Raw genomic sequence first — 25,407 nt, forward strand, 5'->3', positions numbered from 1 at the left:
GTGTTTATAATCATCTCCTGTGCAACTGCAGGCCAGAACTTCTTGCTCAAAACTGATCCACCTCTCCCAATCCTTCCCTCCACACTCAAGTAAGCACCATTCTTCTCTCAACATAAACTAAAACAACTTTTTTAAACTCTACATATGTGTGAGATCATGTGGCACTTGCCATTCTCTGCTTGGCTTATTTCACTTAATGCATGGTCTCTAGTTCTATCCAAACTGTCACAAATGCCAGGATTTTATTCTTTCTGTGGCTGAGCCTAGTTTGTTTTGATATTATTTCTTTTTTTTTCTCATGATGTACTCCTCAGAATGGAATCTAAAAGCATTTTCTCCTAATCCCATATGTTACATACTTTGAATTTGCTCTCTCTTCACTTCAGTTATATAGTGTACATATTACTGGCATAAATTGCATATACACAATTAAGCAATCAATCGTCGCCATTATGTAGTTGAAAAACTTTTTTTCTCACCCCAAAGGGAAGCACTGTAACTATTTAATAGTTTTCCCCATTTTTTCTACTGCTAGTAACCTCTGATCTGCTCCCTATTTCTATGAATTTGCTTATTTTTTATTTTTCATATAAGAGAAATCATAAAATATTTACTTCTTTGTATACCAAAAACTATAATTTGTAAAGTGTTTTATTTTTTTAATTTATTGGTTCTTTTTATTTACACATGATAGTATAATCCATTTAGACATCATTATTATAGCAGGAAATATATCTTGTTCTAATTCAATCCCAGTATCTCTCCTTCCATTTATCTCTCCCCACCCTCCTCCCTTCTCTCTATTGATTACTCTGTCATTTACCCATGTTATTTTTTTAATTAATTTCTTATGGATTTTCATGATATTGAGATTCACTGCAGTATATTCTATATGTATATAGGAAAGTTATGTCTAATTCATTGTACTGTCTTTCCCATTCTCATTCCATTCCCTTTCCCCTGCTCCCCTACATATCAGAGAGAACATTCAACCTTTTGTTTTTTGAGATTGGCTTATTTCAGTTAAAATGAAAGTTTCAGATTCCATTCATTTACAGGCCAATGCCATAATTTCATTCTTCTTTATATTGAGTAATACTCCATTGTGTACATATGCCACATTTTCTTTATTCATCTGCTAAAGGACATCTACATTGGCTTCATGGCTTGGCTATTGTGAATTATGCTGCTATATACATTGTAGTATGCTGATTTTAAGTTCTTTGTGTATATACAAAGAATTGGGATAACTGAGTAAAATAGTAGTTCCAGGCCAAATTTTCTAAAGAAACTCCATACTGCTTTCAAGAGTGTTTGCACAAATTTGCAGTCCAACCAGCAATGTATGAGTGTACATTTTTCCTCACATCTTCACCAACATTTTCTATTACTTGTAATCTTGATAATTGTCATTCTGATTCGAGTGAGATTCAATCTCAGTGTAGTTTTGATTTGCATTTATCTGATTGCTAGAGATGTTGAACATTATTTCATATATTAATTGACCTTTTCTATTTCTTCTGTGAGAAGTGAATGTTTAGTTGTTTTGCCCATTTATTGATTGGGTTATTATTTTTTTTCTGTCAAATCTTTTGAATTCGGGCTGGGGATGTGGCTCAAGCGGTAGGTAGCGCGCTCGCCTGGCATGCGTGCGGCCCGGGTTCGATCCTCAGCACCACATACCAACAAAGATGTTGTGTCCGCCGAGAACTAAAAAATAAATATTAAAAATTCTCTCTCTCTCTCTCCTCTCTCACTCTCTCTCCTCTCTCACTCTTTCTTTAAAAAAAAAAATCTTTTGAATTCTTTCCCAGTTTTTAATGCCCTATTTGAGGAACAGATGGCAAAGATTTTTGTCCCAATCTGAAGGATCACTCTTCATGCTCTTGATTGTGCCCATGGCTGTGAAGAAGCTTTTAATTTGATGACATTCCTTTTATATATATATATATATATATATATATATATATATATATATATATTTTTTTTTTTTTTTTTTTTTTTTTTTTTTTTTTTTTTTACTTCTTGTGCTTTGGGAGTTTTGTTAAGGAGTCAGTTCCTGAGCCAATATGTTGGAGTTTTGTGCCTACATTTCCTTCTAGCAGATTCAGGGGGTCTGGTCTAATTCCTAGGTTCTTGATCCACTTTGATTTGACTTTTGTTCAGGGTGAAAGATAGGGGTTAAATTTTATTGTACTACCTATGGACTTCCACTTTTACAAGCACCATTTGTTGAAGAAGCTATCTTTTCTCCAATATGTTTTTAGCACCCTTGATGTTTTCTATGTTGAAGTTGTTATCAAAACTTCATTCCTTGTATTGATTTAATAATATTCCATTGTATATCTCCACCATATTATCCATTCTCTGTTGATAGACACTATGGTTGATTTCACTTTTTGACTAATACCACAATGAATATTGGTATACCATTATCTATTTGAATTTCTGATTTTAACTATTTGAAGTATATAATTATGAACATATAAAAGCTGTATGTTTAATTTTTTAAAAATTTACTAAACTGTTTTCTCTGGTGCTGCATGACCAGAAAAGTTTAAATATTTATATCCTCACCAAAACTATTTTTGATGTGTGTATATGTTTAAAGTTTTTAATAATCATTCAAGTAATCATATAATGTTATTTTATTGTGGTTTTGGTTTTCATTTCCCTAATAACTGATGACACTAAAATTTTTTCATGTGCTACTGACCATTTCTATATCATTTTTGAAGAAAAGTCTTCAGGTCTTTTAATTATATTTAAATGAGATTGTTGGTCCTTTGTGTTGAGTTCCATAAATTTTTACATGTCCTTGACATTAGTTAATTACCAGATATATCATTTGCAAATAGCTTACCACCCTCTGTAGGACACATTTTCATTCTTTAATAGTGTTCCTTAATGCAAAAAGGGATTTTTATTTTCTATCAAGTCCAATTTATGTATATATTTTTGAGGCTCTTACACTAAGTGTTAGGGAATTCATTGTCCAATTAAAAACCATAAAGATTTAGCCCTATATATTCTTCTATTATTTTTATAACTTTAGATATTTTAGTTTATCAATCCATTTTTAGTTTATTATTTTGCATGGTGTCATATAGGGATCTAACATCAATCCTATTTGCAAATGTAATTGTTAAGCATTAATTTTTGAAGAGTGTATTATTTTTCATTGAAAAGAATTCCCACACTTTTCAAAAATGAATTGGATATGTTGGGGGAAGGTGGATGTTTATATCTGGTCTCTAAAATATATTTAATTGGTCTATACATCTAATCTAATGTCAATCACATTTATGCATCATTATGGAGTTTTGTTGTAAGGTTTAAATTTTGTGATTGCAAGTTCTTCAATTTTATTTCTTTTCCAGAATTATTTTCTCTATATAGGCCCTTGCAATTTCAAATAATACGAATAACCAGTTTCTCTGTTTAAAAAATTAATGTTGGGGGACTGAAAATGTGGCTCAGATATAGGGTGCATGCCTGGCATGCATGAGGCCTTGTGTTCAATACTCAGTGCCACTAAATAAACAAAGAAATGGAAAAAATGCATGTTAGAACTTTGAGTGGGATTATAACGAATCCGTGGGTTGCTTTAGGTAATATTGAAAACTTAACATTTTTATGTCTTCTAATTCTTCACAATTGTGTCTATTTACATTTATTTATGTTCTTTAATTTCAGTAAAGTTTTGTGCTTTTCAATGTAAAATATTTAACCTACTTAGTGAAATCTCTTCTTCACAAACTTTTCAATGTAAAATATTTAACCTACATAATGAAATCTCTTCTTAAGATTTGTATTTTTATGTGCTACTAGAAATGTAATTTCTTTCTTTACATCCATATTAAATTGTTCATTCTGTAGTAGAGAAAAAAAATTGGCTTTTATGCTTTGATCTTGTGTCTTGCAGCTTTGCTGAATTTGTTTATTAGTCTGGTGTCCTTCTTACTGAATATTTTTTGAAGAAAACATGTCAGTGAATAGATATAGTTTTAGTTATTTCTTCTAATATTAAATGTCTTTTTTATTATTAGTCTAATTGTTCTAACTAGTGCTTTCAGCAAAGTACTGAATAGTAATGATGAGTGGGGACATACTTGCTTTTTTCATGATCCTGGGTATAAATTTTTCAGTCTCTCAGTACTAGATTTAATGTTAGTATTGGGTTTTTCCTAAATCCTCTTCATCATGATAAAGAAGTTCCCTTCTCTGCCAAGATTTCAAGTGTTTTTTTATGGGAATAGTGTTGGTTTTTCAAAATTTCTTTTCTGTGCCAATGTTAATAATCTGTGTAATATTTTTCCTCAGTCATATTAACTTGGTGTATTACACTGCTTAATTTTTAATGTCAAACCACCCTTGAATTCAAGGAATTTTACATGTGTATATGGTTTTATATTATATATGTATTTTACATTTGTATATGGCTATATATTAAATACATACATAATATATAAAATTTTAAGAAAATTGGAATTATATTCTTATATATACAGTCTATTTTGATTTTTCTCTGAGACTTGAAAGGTTTGTGATTCTTAATGAAATAAAAAACACAGCCTTTTATGCATGCATCTCATGAAAATTCATTTTTCTTATTAGTTGATACTGAGAAAATACCCAGACTTTTGTATGGATTGTATTTTATATGGATCCTGGGCTGGATGAGATGCTATGTTCCTGTTTTAACAGACTTGTTCCTAACATTGTACATAGATGGTTGTTTTAAAACATCTTAACTAAAAGTGAAATGACTTTGCTTTTTCCCTGAATTTTCAATTTGTTTCCACCCTATATTAGTATATTTTTCATTATTGAAATAAATACCTGACTCACAAAGAAAAAGTTGGTGTTGGTAATATAAAAAATAACTGGTCAGAATTTACAATATTCTGAGATAAGATTCATGTTTTTATCTTCTCATGTATGGTGTGGGCATCTTCCTGTAATCTATTTAAATGTTAACTTATGTTGAAAAATAGATTTCTTTCTACATAATGTCTTCTTATTAAATATAAAATTTGATAGGCAACTATGTGAGTACAAAATTCAATAAAGTGGATTCTTTTAAATTTTAATAAAGAACTTCAAATACTACAATTATGGGAAAATTAAGAAAATATTGTATTTTTGCTAAGATACTATCTTACTATACTATTAGCTAAAGCTGTGAGATTACTGAACACAAAACTTAAAAGTTGTTCTCTTTCTTTTGTTGGCTTGGTAAGAACTTTACTTATTATGATCAATATTACATACCTGTGAAATAAAACCAACAACCTGTTCACAAACTTTTTCAAGTTATTTTTCTACCAAATAGAGATGATTTATTATTTATGAACACACATAAGAAATTCAGTTACTCTTTCCATCTTTTAAGGTCTTCTTTGATTTCTTTCTTTATGGTTCTATAGTTTTCATTGTATAGATATTTCAGCTCTTTTGTTAAGTTGATTCCCAAATATTTAATTTATTTATTTATTTACTTACTTACTTATTTATTTATTTACGATATTGTAAGTGTGATAATTTTCCTCATTACCCTCTCAGAGGATTTGTTACTGATATGCTGAAATGCCTTTGATTTATGGGTGTTGGTTTTATAAACTACTACTTTGCTGAATTCATTTACTAGTTCTAGAAGTTTTCTAGTGGAGTTTTTTGGGTCTTCTAGGGACTGCAAATTGGTGGAGCCAATACAGAAAGCAGTAAGGAGATTCCTTGGAAAACTTGGAATGGAACCACCATTTGACCCAGCTATCCCTCTCCTTGATTTATACCCCAAGGACTTAAAAACAGCATACTATAGGGACACAGCCACATCAATGTTGATAGCAGCACATATCACAATAGCTAAACTGTACAACCAACATAAATGCCCTTCAGTAGATGAATGGATTAAAAAATGTGGCATCTATACCCAATGTGGCATATATACCCGATAGAATATTACACAGCAATAAAAGAGAATAAAATCATGGCATTTATAGGTAAATGAATGCAGTTGGAGAAGATAATGCTAAGTGAAGTTAGCCAATCCCCAAACCCAAAAAACAAATGGCGAATGTTTCTTGGATATAAGGTGACTGACTCATAGTGGTGTGGGGAGAAGGGAGCATGGGAGGAATAGACAAACTCTAGTTAGGGCGGAGGGATGGGAGGGAAGTGGAGAGGGCAGGGGGTTAGCAATGATGGTGGAATATGATAGACATTATTATTCAAAGTACATGTATGAAGACATGAATTGGTGTGAACATACTTTATATACACACAGAGATATGAAAAATTGTGTTCTATGTGTGTAATAAGAATTGTGATGCATTCCACTATTTTTTTTTTAAAAAAAGCAATTAAAGAAAGAAGATGAAAAAATCTAAAAAATACACCATACAAAAATGAAAAAAAAAATATTACTATGTGTATCTACAACAAATAAATTTGAAATATTGAGGGAATCAAATTATTTTAAATATTTTTATTATATGAAGATAGACATAAGATTAGATAAAATATTTAAGATGTTAATTGTAATAAAAACAATTTTGTTCCTCTATGTAAGAAAAATAAAAAGAGACACAGAGACAAGATATAGAGGAAGAATGGCAAAATAGCAGAATGATCAAAATGCCAGTTTTATTTATATCAATAGGTTGCATTAGGTCATTGTCATCAGTTGGGCATTATTGTTCATTGTATCATTAGGCAGTTTACAGAGTTAGCAACATTATGCAGCTTATTCCTCAGTTACATACTATAGTTGCAATGTGCAATGTTAGGAGCTTTGCATAGCTCTCCTGAAAGTCAATGGTTTAAAGTCAATGTTAGGTGGAGAGGTTCAGGCACAACAAAGCTGGGTGAAACATTGTGGTTGTCTAATCAGACAGGTTTATTATTCCCAGGAGCTGTGTGCCTGAGATCAAGGTCAAGGCTGAAAAGACTCTAGCATGGAGCCTCCTCATGCAGAGTATTGCTACAACAACCAGGCAGCCAGGCATTCTCTGTCTTTGCCCAGAAACTTCTAAGCCACAAAGCATGCCACAATCATGAAGCCATCAGAAACCCCAATCCCAAACACAGAACCCTTACACTTCTATTCTTTAAAATAGGAATGGAAAGTGGAGGTTTGTTGAGTAATAGGAGCTGAGAATAATAATTTGAGTTCTAGAAAAGTGTCTAGTCTTGTAAAAGGTACAAGGAAAATGAAGCCTGCCTACCTGATTATAAACATCAATACAGATGGTTAGATGCATATAGATCCCCTATATAGGTCTGCATATACCTACCTGTGTATCTATATATATCTGTGTCTACAGTTTATATCTATATATACATGTATGTTTAATATTTATACCCAAATAAATGAACACATCAATCCATACTTGTTGTAGGGCTTAATGTACTTAGTATCTATGTTATTTCCACCTTGTTTTTAGAGCAACCTAATCTCCTCATCCTTCTCTTGACATTTCAACTCTGGAGGGCCCTGTCTTCTTTCTCCCTTTCTTCTTCCCCCTAAAAGAAATTCCCCAAGTTTTTCACTGCCATTCCAGCAATTGCTAGTTTTCTTGTTCTATGAAAGCTGTGTTCCAAAGGCTCTGAAGTTGTTTTCAATTTTTTTTTGTTATAAGTAAGTAAATCTTTCTTATCAATTTTACCATTTAGTATCACTAGAAGATTCTCCATTTTCCTTACTTCTGAATTGTCTCTACAGACTTCTCTACTCTTTACACTTCAAATTATGGTAGTTCTATGTAAGATTAATTTCTTTACATTTTGTTTTTACAAATATTTATTTACGTGTAGGCAAGTTTTCACTTCCCAAGTCCCTCTGTTTCATGGGTGTAAAAACTTGGATTCATTTATTGTTTTTAATTTGTTTGAAAGGTTTTATGGAGGAAAGATAACAAAGAAATTATATCTTAATTGTTATCATGATTTTAAGGCCTTTTTAAAGGCCTCTTATGTGAAAACTTTATCTTTTATTTTTAGCACATGGACATAGAATGTCTTCTGATAGATACCACATCTCCCATTTTAATTTTGCTTGTGTAAACTCTAATATTTCTTTATTGTTTTTAATAACAATGTTTTACATTTTTAAATGGAATGCTTTTTGTTTAACAAGACATTGCTATTAATTCATAGTTTTAATTAATAGAGTTCAGAGAAACTACATATCTGTCATTTTTGCTGAATTTGTAATTTTTGTACTTATGTGCAAAAGTATAGTCAATTTTTGTGAGTCCACATATGCATTTGAGAAAACTGTATTCCTTGATAGGCTTAAGTTGTGTTACACATTATGCATTGATTAGGATTGTATTCCTAGTTAGCAAACGTTCATTTTCTTTTGTCTTGAATTAAGAGTGCATGCTTATTTCTCAGTTTATCCCCTATATTTTCTACTTTAAGAAAATTGTTGCTATATCCTTGGCTGCATAAACATTAGAAACTGTCATAACTTCATTATGAATACTATCCTATGTAATGTAAAGTATTTGTTGATTTAATACACTTGTATCTTTATGGTCTGCATTTTCCTTTTTTGTAAGTCACAATTTTCTCATCTTATGTGTTGGTATTTGCCTTCATCAAATATCTGCCACAGTCCGGCTGCAACAAAATAACCGGGGGGTGACGAACAACTTCTGTACATTGATACAGCAGGAATAGGAGCAGTTTATTGTAGGGCAGGAGCGGTATTTATACATTCCACACAGCTTATCTTAATTAACATAAAATAGATACAGCAGTCAACCAATAAGGAATCTCCACACTTAATGGCTCGCTGGTGTTACTTCACAAACCACTCCCTCTGGCAAAATGCCAGGCACCATCCTGACTTGTTTACAGACTCTAACAAATATCTTTATCCAATTTTAACCTAACTAAAATTAATATGCCTAAAGAAATATGCACAAACAGTTCCATGAGTTTTCACAGCCAGAGATCAGCTGTGTAACCAGTATACAAGTCAAGAGGGACATCAAAACGCAGAAGCATACTTTGTTCTATTAATTGCCAGTCTTCCCTCATGGAATTGAAATTACTATCTCAATTTATAACACTGCTATATTTGCCTGTTTTGAATTTCATATTAAATCAATTATAGAGAATACTATTTTTTTTGCACTTGGGTTCATTGTTCAGTTTTATATGTGTGGCATTTCTCTGTCTGTTCTCTGCAGTTTTCACTCATTCCTAATGGTTATTCACTGCTTGAATAAATTATGTTTTTTTTTTTTTGTATAAAGATTTTGAGAGTTGTTTAAGGCTTTATTTATTTAATGTCTCTCATGCTTAGTTAGTTTGCAGGTATCATTATAAAATCTTTGGGCCATATATTTTGGTAAAGAAACTTAAGTATTTTTGTGGGATAAAAATCTTGAGTAAATTTTCTCAGCTATAAGAATATTTATATCTATTGGAGATAAGGTAAAATATATATAAAAAATTAAACTTTACTAGAAATATCATTCAGCTCTAATCATATGGCATTACTATTCAATAAATTGTTAAAGGAAAAAATGATTATTTGAAAATGATGAAAAAGTCTACTTACAAGGAGGAGACAGCAACTCAAACTTCCATGCACCTATTAAAAGACCTTTCAAAAATATAAACAAACAAACAAAAAAACCAGAAATACTCAAGCTTTTTATTGCTATATGAGACTTAAACATATTTCTTCCATTGATGAATAAAACAAATAACAAAATTCAATTTTATAGAAGTTTCAAATGGCATGTTAACACATTTGTCCTAATTAACTTATATGGCACCCAACAAAAGCAACACATACATATTTTGCAGTTTCTGTAGAAAATTTACCAACATTGATCATTTGCTGGATTATATATAAAGTCATACCAGATTTCAAAGCATTCAACAATTGAGAATATTTTCTCTGCTAGCTGTGTAATTTTAACTTTACTGAGTCTTTTGTTTATAAATCTTCATATATATATATATATATATATATATATATATCCATATCCCTGTTGAATTTAACATTGCCATTAAATATATTAATATAATTCACATATTTTGTTTTACCTGTGTAACATTTTTTCATATAAATTATTATTTTACAGTATATGCATGTGTATGCCACATAAATAGGTGCATAGCTTTTCAACATTTAGTTTGGTTCGTTGGCACCATGCTTTTAAAAGATTTGTATTTTTATAAGGATTTTTACCTTTATGCTAATATTTATACATATTTTCATCATCTTTTTATTTGCATACTGTCAGCTAAATAGATTAAGATATACTGTCAATAAATTTTAGTTCCACTGATTCCAGGAGTTATTTCTTTCAAGCAATCCCACTACCTGTTTATACACCACTGTCATTAAACACATTACATTGTATTACAACTGCCCACATGGTATTGCTTCTTTATCACCAAGAGGTCAGATTTGTAAGGGAATGAATTAGGTTTGATTCACTATTTAACATTCTGCACATTGCAATTATGCAAAATCTTCTGGCTGAATGAATGTAATTGATTCCTTCAGCCAACTTTGGAGACATCCCAATATATTAAATGGAAATATTATAGATTCAGTTAAAGTCTTCAGAGGTATTTATAATTTTTATTTGATAAGCAATTCTGAATATATTTTTTAATTGGTGATGCCGTAAGTAACCAGCAAGCAATAAGTTACTTCAAGTCAAAATTAATAGTGACAAAAACAAAAATAAATATTGTCAAATATGTATATTTAAATACTGTCATGTCATTTTACCATATTTGGACATTTGGTCTCTTACCTGTAAAACAGAAGGGGATGAACTGAATAGTTTTCCAAGTATTTTCAGACAGACAAATGACACTGTTTCCTATTTGTTTCTGTTCACGATTTAAACACATTAACATCTAGAGGAATTATTTGATTTTAATAATAAAAATTAAGTAGGTACATTCAGGGGTGTGGTGGCAAGAGTTTAACAACCAGCTTTCCAGGTCAGAGGAAGCATTCATTTGTAGTGTGCACCAATTTCTATCAGGTGAACACCAGGAAACTAGGATGCCAAGCTGGAAAGAAATGGTGCAAATTCTCAGCCCACCACTGGAGCATTTAAACCGCTTTTCTCCAGAGTCAAATTTACATATAAATAGAATAAAATTGAAATTTTAACTTACCATGAATTTATTTTGTTTATTCTTTTCACCTATTCATACTTTTCAAGCCAAAGTCTATGTACAATACTGAGTTGTCTGTTTTTCTACTAGCTACTGTGTTGGAAATGACAAAGTTAAGATGTATATACCCTGAAACTTCATAGAACAGATTTATTTCTTGTGAACCAGGAACATAAAAACAACAAACAAATAACAACAACAAAATACCCCAAACCAAACCAAAACAAAACAAAACAAAATAAAAACAAAAATGAAATTCAACTTTTTCTGAAAGTTTTCTGTTTCTGTTGCTTAAGGCCTTGCTGAATCTGGTTATTAATTTTTTCTATGTCCTTAAAGTATTGGAAATGGGTTAGTATAATGTTTCAGCTAAGTATTTCAAGCTGTTCAATTAGTACTTTGAAAAAAAAAAAAAAAATGATTCTGGATTTAAATGATGGTATTGCTGTGCCACCTAGTGGGACATTCTATTTTTACCACTTGAAAGTTAAAAAAAAAAAAAAAAAAGTTTTCTCACCCAGTCTTTTGTAGATGTATTTTGTACTACTACCGGAGTATATGAATTTTTTTTTTTTTTACCAATTTCCATATTATATCCCTGAGTATAAGATAACAAATATGAGTCAATTTGATAATATGTGTGGAAATTAAAACCAATAGTTGATTCTCATTAGTTCAAACTAAAATAAAGTTGAAAGTTGAATTTCCTGTAAAACAAGAAAGAATAATGAACTGAGACTTTGGAAATCTGGGTATTATTTGTCATTTCCTGATACAATTATTTATGTTTTCCTGAAAAAAAAAATCAGATGCTCAAATTTTGTTTTTATCACTTGCAATATTTGGAAAAAACTATTACATTTAGACATTGTTTTTAATTATATAGCCTAAAAGTTTAGCACTGTCTTATAAAGAGCAGTTTTGCAAAATGTGAAGAAAAAAATGCAAAAAGCATACAATTGGTATAGCTATGTAAATATGTATGTAGTTTATATATATATAAAACTCCATGTTTCTGGCTTTCCTTTATTTCTGTATATCTGCAGCTATCATTTACATATATATATATATATATATATATATATATATATATATATATCTCCATCAATTGTCTATCTGTATTTAAATTATTACTTTTCTTTATTTTCTCTCTCTCTCTCTCTCTCTCTCTCTCTCTCTTTCTCTCTCTCTCTCTCTTTCTCTCTCATTCCATTGGTCTTCAGGACTGCTTTGGTGCCAATATCATGCTGTTTTTGTTACTATAGCTCTATAGTATAATTTGAGGTCTGGTGTTGTTTCCATTCCAATGGTGTTACTCTTCTTGATCAGGATTGCTTTGACTATTCTGTCTCTTTTTCTTCCAAATAAATTTATTTATTTATTTATTTATTTTAAAGAGAGAGTGAGAGAGGAGAGAGAGTGAGAGAGAGAGAGAGAGTTTTTAATATTTATTTTTTTTTTTTTTAGTTCTCGGCGGACACAACATCTTTGTTGGTATGTGGTGCTGAGTATCGAACCCGGGCCGCACGCATGCCAGGCGAGCGCGCTACCGCTTGAGCCACATCCCCAGCCCCCAAATAAATTTAAAATGGATTTTTTCAGTTCTTTGGTGAATGTCATTGGTATTTGGGTAGGAATTGTATTAAATCTAAATATTGCTTTTGGTAGTATCACAATCTTTCGCTCTCTCTCTCTTTTTTTTTTTTTTTCTTTTTAGACAGGAGAGTTTATCTTGACATATCATACATACATGTAGTATGATTTATTCTGATTAGAATCCCATTCTTGTGGCTGAACATGGTGTGAAGTTACATTGATTGTATATTCATATATGAACATAGGAAAGTTATGTCCAAAGTATGACCATTTTACTATATTAATTCTGCTTATCTGAGAATATGGGTGGTATTTCCATTTCTAAAGTCCTCTTCAATTTCTTCTATTTTTATATTTTATTTCTTTTATCCATATTGTATTTCTTTAATTTCTTTTTTTCTGATGTTTGTCAATATGAATTTTACTCTTAAAAGTATCTCATCTATATTTATTCATATAACATTTACTTCTGTGTCTTATTTCAGTTAGCTTGATATTTTCATGGTTCATATATATTGACATATGGCATCTGTTGATGGACATTTGGGGTTTTTCCAACTTTGGCTACTGTAAATAATGCTTCTAAGAAAATCAGTAACAAATATCTGCAAGAGAATCTGCTTTTAATTAGTTTGGTATTTAATAAAAGTGGAATTACTGCATCTTATAGTATTTCCATATTTTGTTATTTGAGGATCCACCACACAATCATCCATCGAGACATCAATATTGTACATTCCCATGTGTAATTAAAGGGCCTAGTTTGTTCACATCCTTACGAACATTTGTCATTTTCCATTTTTCTTTTCTTCCTTATTTTCTTCTATTTTTAATTTTTTTTCTATTGTTTTGATGATATCCAGGAAATCATTTACAAATACTGTCATAAGGTTTGTCTTCTAAGATTTTTTTTCTAAGTTTTAAAACTTTTTAAGTCATTGATCCATTTTAAGTATAATGTATAATGTTTTTTGTACATTACAAATCACAAATTTATTTGCATGAAGTATCCAGCTTTCTAAACATAATACATTAAAAAGACTGCCTTGTTGACATTAAAGAATCTTGTTCTTTTTATGATATATGTAAAATATATATGTATGTTTGTGTGTGTGTGTGTGTGTGTGTCTATGTGTGCTTATTTCTCAGATTTCTGTTCTATTCCATTAGTCTATGAATCATGTATCTGTTTTTATACCAGTACCTAGTTGTTTGGATTATGATAACTTTTAGTAAGTTTGAAATGAGAAAGTGTCAAAAATCTAAATTTGTTTTTTTTCTAGATTGTTTGGTTACATGTTAGAGAAAAACTCAACCATTCTTTATGGAGGTTTGGTTTATTTCATTTAGCACAATTGTCTCCAGATCCATCCTTTTATTGGTGAATGTCATAACATTATTCTTGTTTGTGGCTGAGTAAAATACCATTGTTTAAATATGCCACAATTTCTTTATCCATTCATCTTTTTATACAAGTTTTATATCTGGATATACAGGGATATATATATATATATATATATATATATATATATATATATATATACACACATATATACACATAACCACATTGGTGTTCAGGAAAAAAAAAAGTTTAAGAGTAGTAATCTCTAGATAGTTGTTCAATAGCTGTTTTTCTTTTGTAAACTTAAAAATTAATAGATAAATAAATCAAAATGTTTATGCCTGACAAACAGATTTCAAGAAAGATTATGGAAATTAATTGATAATGAAAGTATTCCTCAATCTTTGGAAGAAATTACATTCCAACCAATTATCACATGGTGCTTTGTTTCATCTAATTGCTCCATGTGTGGCTTCTGAGGCAGTCCTTTACTTATACTCTCTAGGGTCAAAATCCCTAAGGTCTTGGTGGAATATATGTGTAGCACACTTTGGAGCTAGGATTCAGCCTTCATCTTCCTTTCATTCTATTATCACTGAGTTTATTTTGAAAAAAAAAATAAGCAGAGGAAGCCTTTTTTCTGAAGAAGTCTATTAATTTTTGTAAAGAACATTTAATAAATGATTCAGTCAAATTCTTCTGCATTAAGGTGGGTTGATTCAATTCTTTCTTTATGTTACTTTAGAAGCAGAAGAATATGTTACTATAATTTTTGCAAGAGGCAAATACAGATATAAATCTAGCTGCCTTGACAACCACACAGTTCAATAGGCTAGAAATATTTGTTTTTTTCATTTACTGTATTTATTCTAATTGACCAGACTATGTTACCAGGAGCTATTTTATTTTTCTTTATCACAAACAACTTCTTTAGTGAAAAAGACCTTTGTTTTAATAAGTGATACAAATTCTGAGATATATTGAATAATTTGCAATAACATGTATTATTTCTCAGATAAATCTCAGAAGAAACATGTTAGAGGAAAAAGCTTATATTTTATTATTTTTATTTTTGATTTATTTTTATTTATTTTTTAATTTTTATTATTGGTTGTTTAAAACATTACAATTCTCTTGACATATCATATTTCATACATTTGATTCAAGTGGGTTATGAACTCCCATTTTTACCCTGTATACAGATTGCAGAATCACATCGTTTACACATCCACATTTTTACATAATGCCATATTAGTGTCTGATGTGTTCTGCTGCATTTCCTATCCTCTACTATCCCCCTCCCCTCCCCTCCCCTTCCATCTTCTCTCTCTACCCCATCTACTGTAATTCATTTCTCCCCTTGTTTTTTTTCCCTTTCCCCTCACTTCCTCTTATGTGTAATTTTGTATAACAATAAGGGTCTCCTTCCATTTCCATGCAATTTCCCTTCTCTCTCCCTTTCCCTCCCACCTCTCTTCCCTGCTTAATGTTAATGTTCTTCTCATGCTCTTCCTCCCTGCTCTGTTCTTAGTTGTTCTCCTTATATCAAAGAAGATATTTGGCATTTATTTTTTAGGGATTGGCTAGCTTCACTTAGCATAATCTGCTCTAATGCCACCCATTTCCCTGCAAATGCCATGATTTTGTAATTTTTTAGTGCAGAGTAATACTCCATTGTGTATAAATGCCACATTTTTTTTTCCATTCATCTATTGAAGGGCATCTAGGTTTGTTCCACAGTCTAGCTATTGTGAATTGTGCTGCTATGAACATCAATATAGAAGTATCCCTGTAGTATGCTCTTTTAAGGTCTTTAGGGAATAGTCCGAGAAGGGGAATAGCTGGGTCAAATGGTGGTTCCATTCCCAGCTTTCCAAGGAATCTCCATAGTGCTTTCCAAATTGGCCCCACCAATTTGCAGTCCCACTAGCTGTGTACAAGTGTACCCTATTCCCCACATCCTCACCAGCACTTGTTGTTGTTTGACTTCATAATGGCTGCCAATCTTACTGGAGTGAAATGGTATCTTAGGGTGGTTTTGATTTGCATTTCTCTGACTGCTAGAGATGGTGAGCATTTTTTTATGTACTTGTTGATTGATTGTATGTCCTCCTCTGAGAAGTGTCTGTTCAGGTCCTTGGCCCATTTGTTGATTGGGTTATTTGTTTTCTTATTGTTTAATTTTTTTAGTTCTTTGTATACTCTGGATATTAGGGCTCTATATGAAGAGTGAGGAGTACAGATTTGTTCCCAGGATGTAGGCTCCCTATTTACCTCTCTTATTGTTTCTCTTGCTGAGAAAAAAACTTTTTAGTTTGAGTAAGTCCCATTTGTTGATTCTTGTTTTTAACTCATGTGCTATTGGTGTCCTATTAAGGAATTTGGAGCCCGACCCCACAATATGTAGATTGGAGCCAACTTTTTCATCTATCAGACACAGAGTCTCTGATTTGATATCAAGCTCTTTGATCCATTTTGGGTTAACTTTTGTTCATGGTGAGAGAAAGGGATTCGGTTTCATTTTGTTGCATATGGATTTCCAGTTTTCCCAGCACCATTTTTTGAAGATGCTATCCTTCCTCCATTGCATGCTTTTAGCACCTTTATCAAATATAAGATAGTTGTAATATTGTGGATTGGTCTCTGTGTTCTCTATTCTGTATCATTGGTCCACCAGCCTGATTTGGTACCAGTATCATGCTGTTTTTGTTACTATTGCTCTGTAGTATAGTTTGAAGTCTGGTATTGCTATACTGCCTGATTCACATTTCCTGCTTAGAATTGTTTTTGCTATTCTTGGTCTTTTATTTTTCCATATGAATTTCATGATTGCTTTATCTATTTCTACAATAAATGCCATTGGGATTTTGATTGGCATTGCATTAAACCTATAGAGAACTCTTGGTAATATTGTCATTTTGATGATGTTAGTTCTGCCTATCCATGAACAGGGTATATTTTTCCATCTTCTAAGATCTTCTTCTATTTCTCTCTTTAGGGTTCTGTAGTTTTCATTGTATAAGTCTTTCACCTCTTTTGTTATGTTGATTCCCAAGTACTTTATTTTATTTTTTTGAGGATATTGTGAATGGGATGGTTGTCCTCATTTCCATTTCAGAAGATTTGTTGCTGATATACAGGAATGCCTTTGATTCATGTGTGTTGATTTTATATCCTGCCACATTGCTGAATTCATTTATTAGCTCTAGTAGTTTCTTTGTAGATCCTTTTGGGTCTGTTAGATATAGTATCATATCATCCACAAATAGTGATAATTTAAGTTCTTCTTTTCCTATTTTTATGCCTTTAATTTCTTTCATCTGTCTAATTGCTCTGGCCAGTGTTTTTAGAACTATGTTGAACAGAAGTGGTGAGAGAGGGCATCCCTGTCTTATTCCAGATTTTAGAGGGAATGCCTTCAATTTTTCTCCATTCTGAATGATGCTAGCCTGAGGCATAGCATAGATAGCTTTTACAATATTGAGGTATGTTCCTGTTATCCCTAGTTTTTCTAGAGTTTTGAACATAAAGTGATGCTGTACTTTGTCGAATGCTTTTTCTGCATCTATTGAGATGATTATATGGTTCTTATCTTTAAGTCTATTGATGTGGTGAATAACATTTATTGATTTCCGTATATTAAACCAGCCTTGCATCCCAGGGATGAATCCTACTTGATCATGATGCAAGATCTTTCTGATATGTTTCTGGATCCAATTTGCCAGAATTTTATTGAGGATTTTTGCATCTAGGTTCATTAGAGATATTGGTCTGTAGTTTTCTTTCTTTGAAGTGTCTTTGTCTGCTTTAGGAATCAGGGTTATGTTGGCCTCGTAGAATGAATTTGGAAGTTCTCCCTCTTTTTCTATTTCCTAAAATAGCTTGAAAACTATTGGTATTAGTTCTTCTTTAAAGGTTTTGTAAAACTCTGCTGTATACCCATCCGGTCCTGGGCTTTTCTTAGTTGGTAGTTTTTGATGGCTTCTTCTATTTTCTCAATAGATATTGGTCTGTTTAGGTTGTGTATATCCTCCTGACTCAATCTGGGCAGATCACATGACTTAAGAAATTTATTGATGCCTTCACTATCTTCTATTTTATTGGAGTATAAGTATTCAAAATAATTTCTAATTATCCTCTGTATTTCTGAAATGTCTGTTGTGATATTGCCTTTTTCATCCCATATGTTAGTAATTTGAGTAGTCTCTTCTTCTCTTCGTTAGCATGGCTAAGAGTCTGTCAATCTTATTTATTTTTTCAAAAAAACCAACTTTTAGTTTTGTCATTTTTTTCAATTGTTGCTTGTGTTTCAATTTCATTGATTTCAGCTCTGATTTTAATTATTTCTTGCCTTCTACTACTTTTGCTGTTGTTTTGCTTTTCTTTTTCTAGGGTTTTGAGTTGAAGTGTGAGATCATTTATTTGTTGGTTTTTTCTTTTTTTAAGGAATGAACTCCAAGCAATTAATTTTCCTCTTAGAACTGCTTTCATTGTGTCCCATAGATTCCGATATGTTGTGTCTATGTTCTCATTTATCTCTAAAAATTTTTTAATTTCCTCCTTGATGTCTTCTGTAACCCATTGATCATTCAGTAACCTATTGTTCATTCTCCAAGTGATGCACGATTTTTCCTTCCTTCTTTTATCGTTGATTTCCAGTTTCATTCCATTATGATCAGATAGGATTCATGGTATTATCTCTACTCCTTTATAATTTCTAAGAGTTGCCCTGTGACATAATATATGATCTATTTTTGAGAAGGATTCATGTCCTGCTGAGAAAAAAGTGTAACTGCTTGATGTTGGGTGGTATATTCTATATATGTCAATTAAGTCTAGGTTATTAATTGTATTATTGAGTTCTATAGTTTCCTTATTCAACTTTTGTTTGGAAGATCTGTCCACTGGTGAGAGAGGTGTGTTGAAGTCTCCCATAATTATCTTATGGTGGTCTATTTGACGCTTCAACTTGAGAAGAGTTTGTTTGATGAACATAGCTGCACCTTGTTTGGGGCATATATATTAATGATTGTTATGTCTTGTTGGTGTATGATTCCCTTGAGCAGTATGTAGTGTCCTTCTTTATCCCTTTTGATTAACTTTGGCTTGAAGTCTATTTTATTTGATATGAGTATTGACACTCCTGCTTGTTTCAGAGGTCCATATGAGTGATATGATTTTTCCCAATCTTTCACCTTCAGTCTATGTATGTCTTTTCCTATCAAATGCATCTCCTGTAGGCAGCATATTGTTGGATCTTCTGTTTTTTTTTTTTTTTTTTTTTTTTTTGATACATTCTACTAGCCTGTGTCTCTTGATTGGTGAGTTTAAGCCATTAACATTTAGGGTTACTATTGAGATATCGTTTGTACTTCCAGCCATATTTGTTTATTTATGTTACTTAACATGATTTGTTTTTCCTCTTGGATTATTTTTTTCCTTTACTGTACTACCTCCCACTGTTGGTTTTCATTGTTATTTTTCATTTCCTCTTCCTGTAATGTTTTACCAAGGATGTTTTGAAGAGCTGGTTTTCCAGCTGCAAATTCTTTTAACTTTTCTTTATTGTGGAAGGTTTTAATTTCATTTTCCATCCTGAAGCTTAATTTCACTGGACACGATTCTTGGTAGGAACCCATTTTATTTCAGCTTTTGAAATATGTTGTTCCAGGATCTTCTAGCTTTCAGAGTCTGTATTGAAAGATCAGCTATTATCCTGATTGGTTTACTACTAAATGTAATCTGCTTTCTTTCTCTTGTAGCTTTTAAAATTCTCTCCTCATTCTGTATGTTGGGCATCTTCATTATAATGTGTCTTTGTGTGGATCTCTTATAATTTTTCACATTCGGCATCCTGTAGGCTTCTAAGATTTGGAATTCTGTTTAATTCTTCAAGTCTGGGAAGTTTTCTTGTATTATTTCATTGAACAGATTGCTCATTCCTTCGGTTTGGACCTCTATACCTTCCTGTATCCCAATAACTCTTAAGTTTGATCTCTTTATGTTATCCCATATTTCTTGGATGTTCTGCTCATGGTTTCTTAACAGTCTCACTGAGCTGTCTATGTTCTTTTCAAGTTGAAATACTTTGTCATCATTGTCTGATATTCTATCTTCTAAGTGTTCTACTCTGCTGGTAATACTCTCATTTGAGTTTTTAATTTGGTTTATTGCTTCCTGCATTTCTAGAGTTTCTGGTTTTTTTATAACCTCTATCTCCCTGTATAGTTGAACTTTTGTTCTTGGATTTGTTTATGTAATTCATTGTCAAAGTGATCTTTTATTGTCTGATTTTGCTTTCTAATGTCTTCCTTGAGACTCCACATCATCTGAAGCATGTATATCCTGAATTCTTTATCTGACATTCCATCTGCTGCAGATATTACCTCTTCTAAAGTTGAGTTGACCTGCATTGCTTGTGGTCCTTTCTTTCCTTGTCTTTTCATACTGCTCACGTTTCTTTCTGCTTTGTGAAACTCTTGTGTTATTGATTTCCCTCCTATATATTTATATTGCTCTTGTATAGCTGCAAGGTCTCCCTTTTGTGGAGAAAGACAATATTAACAGTTCCCAATATCAATAGTACATCATCTAAGCACACGTTTTCCTTATCACTACATTTATAGCTAGACTTTATGTCTACAAATGTTGGTTTCAATTATCATTTACAAATATAATCATTAGTTTCATGAAAGGCATACCGTTTCTGGTAGCTTGAAGTAAACTGAATATCAGGTGTAGGATGTTATGTTTAGGGGGAAAGGAGTGAGGGTATGGGGTTAATATAACTTTGGAAAGCTCTAAACAATAGATGAGTAATTTATGGAAGAATGTATAGATTCAAATTCCTATTTGTATTTATAAGATCACCCTACTTATAAATAGTAAAATTTAGGGGGTTGCAAGTGGGATAGAGGGAGTAAGAAAGAGAAAAACAAATAACAAGAAAGAAAAAAAAAGAGAGCGGGAAAAAGAAAATAATAGAAAAAAGAAAAGAAATCAAAGGTGGGAGGGAGGTGGGGCATATGCAATTCCTCTATATTATATTATCCTGGTGATTTAGTGGTTAAAGACCTTTTTCATGCACAATTCTTGGTTTCACATATGTTGAGGTTTCGAGGACCAGAGGGGAGGGGTAGAGGAGACTGGATGAATGGATGAAAAGAGAGAGAGAGAAGAGAAAGAAAGAAAGAAAAAAAATGTCTCTCGGAACTCTGTTTTCATTTCTTTCAGTTGGTGGTATTGTCTATTTCTAGCTTGAGTCTCTGGGTTCAGGATGGTGGTGGTAGTCAGTGTGAGAGGACTTGAGCTTCCACCTGTGGCCTCTCTACTCTTATTCTCTGAGATGTAAACCAGGTGCCTGATCCGCTACAGAAACGCGCTGGTAGCCACGCCAACCAGTTGGTGGGTTTTAAGTGTTGGTGGGGTTTTCCAAGATGAGTTCCATCAGTTTTTCTCATAAGGTGTTTGATGAGGTGGGGGTGTTGGGGAAACCTTATGTTTGTCAAGAGCTTGGTCAGGTGACCACAGGGGCAGGCAGCAGGTCCCCTCCTCCAGTTGGGGTGGTCTGTCTACTGAACAGGCGGAAGGCTGGGCTCCTCCAACAGGGGAGGTCTGTTTACGCGGGCCACTGAGACCCTTCTCCAGGTCGCCTGGTCTGCCTACCACGCATGCAGTTGCTGGGCCCCTCCTCCAATTGGGGTGGTCTGTCTACCGCACTGGAGGGCACCTGGGCCCCTTCTCCAGGTCGCATGGTCTGCCTACCGTGCAGGCCAGAGGCTGGGCTCCTCCCTAGCTTACATTTTATAATTCTATGGTTTAAAATGCTTATACAGTGAAGGATACGTGGCAAATACATAAGAAATAGGGTGCATGTCACTAGAAAGGAAGAAAAGAATTTGCACCTTGGGCCTTCAGTATGTTGAATATTGCGATGGTTCCTGAAGCTAAATGAGGGACTCTGAACCTTAGCCTGAAGCCTCAAGTCCATAAGTACTGGAGCAGAATGTAGGAGGTGAGTTAAAGCTACATGTGGGGAAAAGATGTGAGGGTAGGAATCAGCTAAATATATGAATATCAGCATATATTTTTATTTGATGCCAATGATTTTGCTTTCAACTTTGGGCCACTCAGAATATGTGAAAACAGATTTAAAGAAAAAATACAGATTTTTATTAAACATTTGAAAAAGTGAAAAAGTGTATAGTCATGGAATTTTGACTCAATGTGATTTGTATTATATTAAAAATAGATTGAGAAAAAAATCAATATTGTAGCAGGTTAAATTATGGACACTGAATCAAGGGAAATCTGCAGGGATATGTTACATATGGTATGTTCTTATTCATAAAACATAAACTGTGTGTATTGTCTTAAATAATACAGATAATAATAACAATAATACAGGCATATTTAATGTCAACTCATAAAGCATGTGACTCAAAGTGTTCTATGTGAAATGTTCTTCCCTTCATGCCTCTTTCAATTTTATGTTTCAAAAAATAGTTATAATGTGGTTCTGTGAATAATTGCATTAAATTAAGAAAAACATAGTGGAAGGAATTTGAGGGATTGCAGAACATATAAAAATAGTACAATGATCCTTTTTTTTTTATTCCATAACTGTTCTTGCTTCATACTAATTTAGCATGCTTAGATCCCATGGGGTTTTATTGTAATTACTTGTACAAGATGTGCTTCAGACCCTTGTGTGTTTACAGTGCAGTCCTAATTCAATAGGCAATTTTAACTTCTTAGTAGTATTATAAGCTTTTACCCAAATACATGTATAATATGTACCTAGAGTGTAGAATTCATTCATTTACACATCCATGCATCTAATTATTCAATAAACATTATGGAGGATCTGCTACGTTCTAGTGTTCGATCTGTGCTATTGTGGATTTCATTTCAAAGTGAAACAGACAATGACACAATGATAAATGGTAAGAAAGGAAGTGAAGTATCTGTTATGTTATAGATACTCTATGAAATTATAGGGTGTACAGTTATTCATAAAGACCAATAATGTGGCTATGGAGAATGACTCAAGTGAAAAAACATGTTGTTTCTCCAGAGATTAGGAGAATAACCTAGAAACAAACAGGAGATAGAGCATTGAAAGAACTATGTGGCCATCAAAACCAATGAATTTCAGAAAAAAAATCTGAAGCAAATAAAAACCACTATAATTCCTCAGGAAGCAATGTCTCATCTTTGGAGGTTTTGAGGTAGACTAAATTGACCACCTGAGAATGATGTGATAGAAATATTTCAACATAACAAAAATAATCAGGACATATTGTACTAAGTTTGTTTCAACCTCAAATTGCAGTAAATACCAAGAGGAGGTAACAGCATTTATACTTTTCAATAATTATGAATTATTCTTTTATAGAAAATGTGTGAAGAGAATGGTATGTTTAGCATGGGAAGGTCAATGGAATAGGAAATTCAGAAATAGCTATGAAACAATAGAAAAAATAACTTGATCAATTTTATGAGTCATTCATTTTTAGAGTTTTAAATTCTCAGAGAGGCAGGTGAGGCAGGGAAGAAATTCATGAAACCCATGATGACTATTTCCTTGAAAATAAGTACCTCATTAGACTATATTTCATGCAAAAATCTAACCTGGTCCTTCCCATCATGTAAGTGCTCTCTGGTGATGCTAATTTTGCTATTTGGAAATATTTCAGGGCTAATAGCAGTTGTGTTCTCCCCCCTTTACGCTTGCTTATTATGCCGTCTGTACAAATTTCATACTCTATTATAATTGTGGAGTGAATGAAGGCTTTCTTTTGCATAAATGTAACTGCCAAATGTATTTTCCAGGACAATCTTTATTGATAACCAGTAAGTCTCTGAGTATTTGCTCATTTCATTCTGCCTCACCCAAAGTGGTCTACTTCATTTCTGAATCAACATGACTATTTTATCCATAGGATCCAAGGAAACCAGACTGCTCTAGTGATATTCATCCTCCTGGGCTTCTCAGAATACCCAGAGCTCCAGGTGCCCCTGTTCCTGGTGTTCCTGACCATCTACACAGTCACTGTGCTGGGGAACACAGGCATGATCCTGGTCATCAGGGTCATCCCCAAACTCCACACCCCCATGTACTTTTTCCTTAGTCACTTGTCCTTAATCGATTTCTGCTACTCAACTGTGGTTACTCCGAAACTATTAGAAAATTTGGTGGTGGAAGACAGAACCATCTCCTTCACAGGCTGCATCATGCAGTTCTTCTTTGCATGCATATTTGTGGTGACAGAGACATTCATGTTGGCAGTGATGGCCTATGACCGATTTGTGGCAGTCTGTAACCCTCTTCTCTACAGGGTTGCCATGTCCCAGAAGCTGTGTTACTTGTTAGTTGGTGCATCCTACTCTTGGGGGATAGTCTGTTCCTTGACTCTTACTTAATTTATAGAAATTATCACTCCAAGGAAATAATATCATAAATAACTTTATTTGTGAGCATGCTGCCATTGTTGCTGTATCACACTCAGATCCCTGTATTAACCAGAAGATCATTTTAGTGTCTGCTACATTTAATGAAATAAGCAGTCTAGTGATCATTCTTGCTTCCTATGTTTTCATTTTTATCACAATCATGAAGATGCCTTCAACTGGGGGTCGACACAAAGCTTTCTCCACATGTGCCTCTCATCTAACCTCCATTACAATTTTCCATGGTACCATTCTTTTTCTCTATTGTGTTCCAGTCACCAAAAGTTCATGGCTCATGGTTACGGTTGCCTCTGTCTGCTATACAGTGATCATCCCCATGTTGAACCCCCTGATCTATAGTCTCAGGAACAAAGATGTGAAGGAGACAGTCAGGAAGTTAATGAACACCAAAATATGTCACATATTGTAATGTCTGTTTAAGAATACCATGCAGGGGCTGGGGATATAGCTCAGATGGTAAACTGCCTGCCTCACATGCACAAGGCAATGAGTTCAATCCCCAGCACCACAAAAAAAAAGTTTGTTAGAAAAGTATATCATGATGCAGAATGGTCCAAGATATCATAGAATTATCATCAATTTGAGAGTTCAGTTTTCAAAAAGCAACCAGTACATGTTTAACATAATCACCAGTTGGTCCATAATTCAGTGTCTGTTTAAATGGAAGTTTGGAAAATAAGCCATAAAATTCTAAAAAATACAATAAGTCTTTATCTATTTAAGTAAAATTTCTAATCTTGTTTGTCATGAAAAAAATTTAGTTAGCACTTTACTCTAAAATAGATCTTCTATTCTTTTTTAGTCATTTTTGAGAAATGAATTTATAGAGT

The 25,407-nt window shown here is 32.7% G+C and overlaps 1 protein-coding gene across 1 annotated transcript; it reads left to right on the forward strand.

Annotated features, from left to right (window-relative positions):
* Positions 1-10,655: 10,655 nt before the first annotated feature.
* Positions 10,656-24,986, forward strand: LOC308641832 (olfactory receptor 5D13-like; the record flags this gene model as incomplete). The annotated part of the gene is given in 4 exon segments (XM_081280418.1): positions 10,656-10,660; positions 24,049-24,523; positions 24,526-24,534; positions 24,537-24,986. Coding segments are annotated over 4 exon segments (939 nt in total).
* Between the last annotated feature and the right edge of the window lie 421 nt (positions 24,987-25,407).

This window comes from Spermophilus citellus (genome assembly GCF_964194105.1).
Source record: "Spermophilus citellus genome assembly, chromosome: 2".
Lineage (NCBI taxonomy): Eukaryota > Metazoa > Chordata > Mammalia > Rodentia > Sciuridae > Spermophilus > Spermophilus citellus.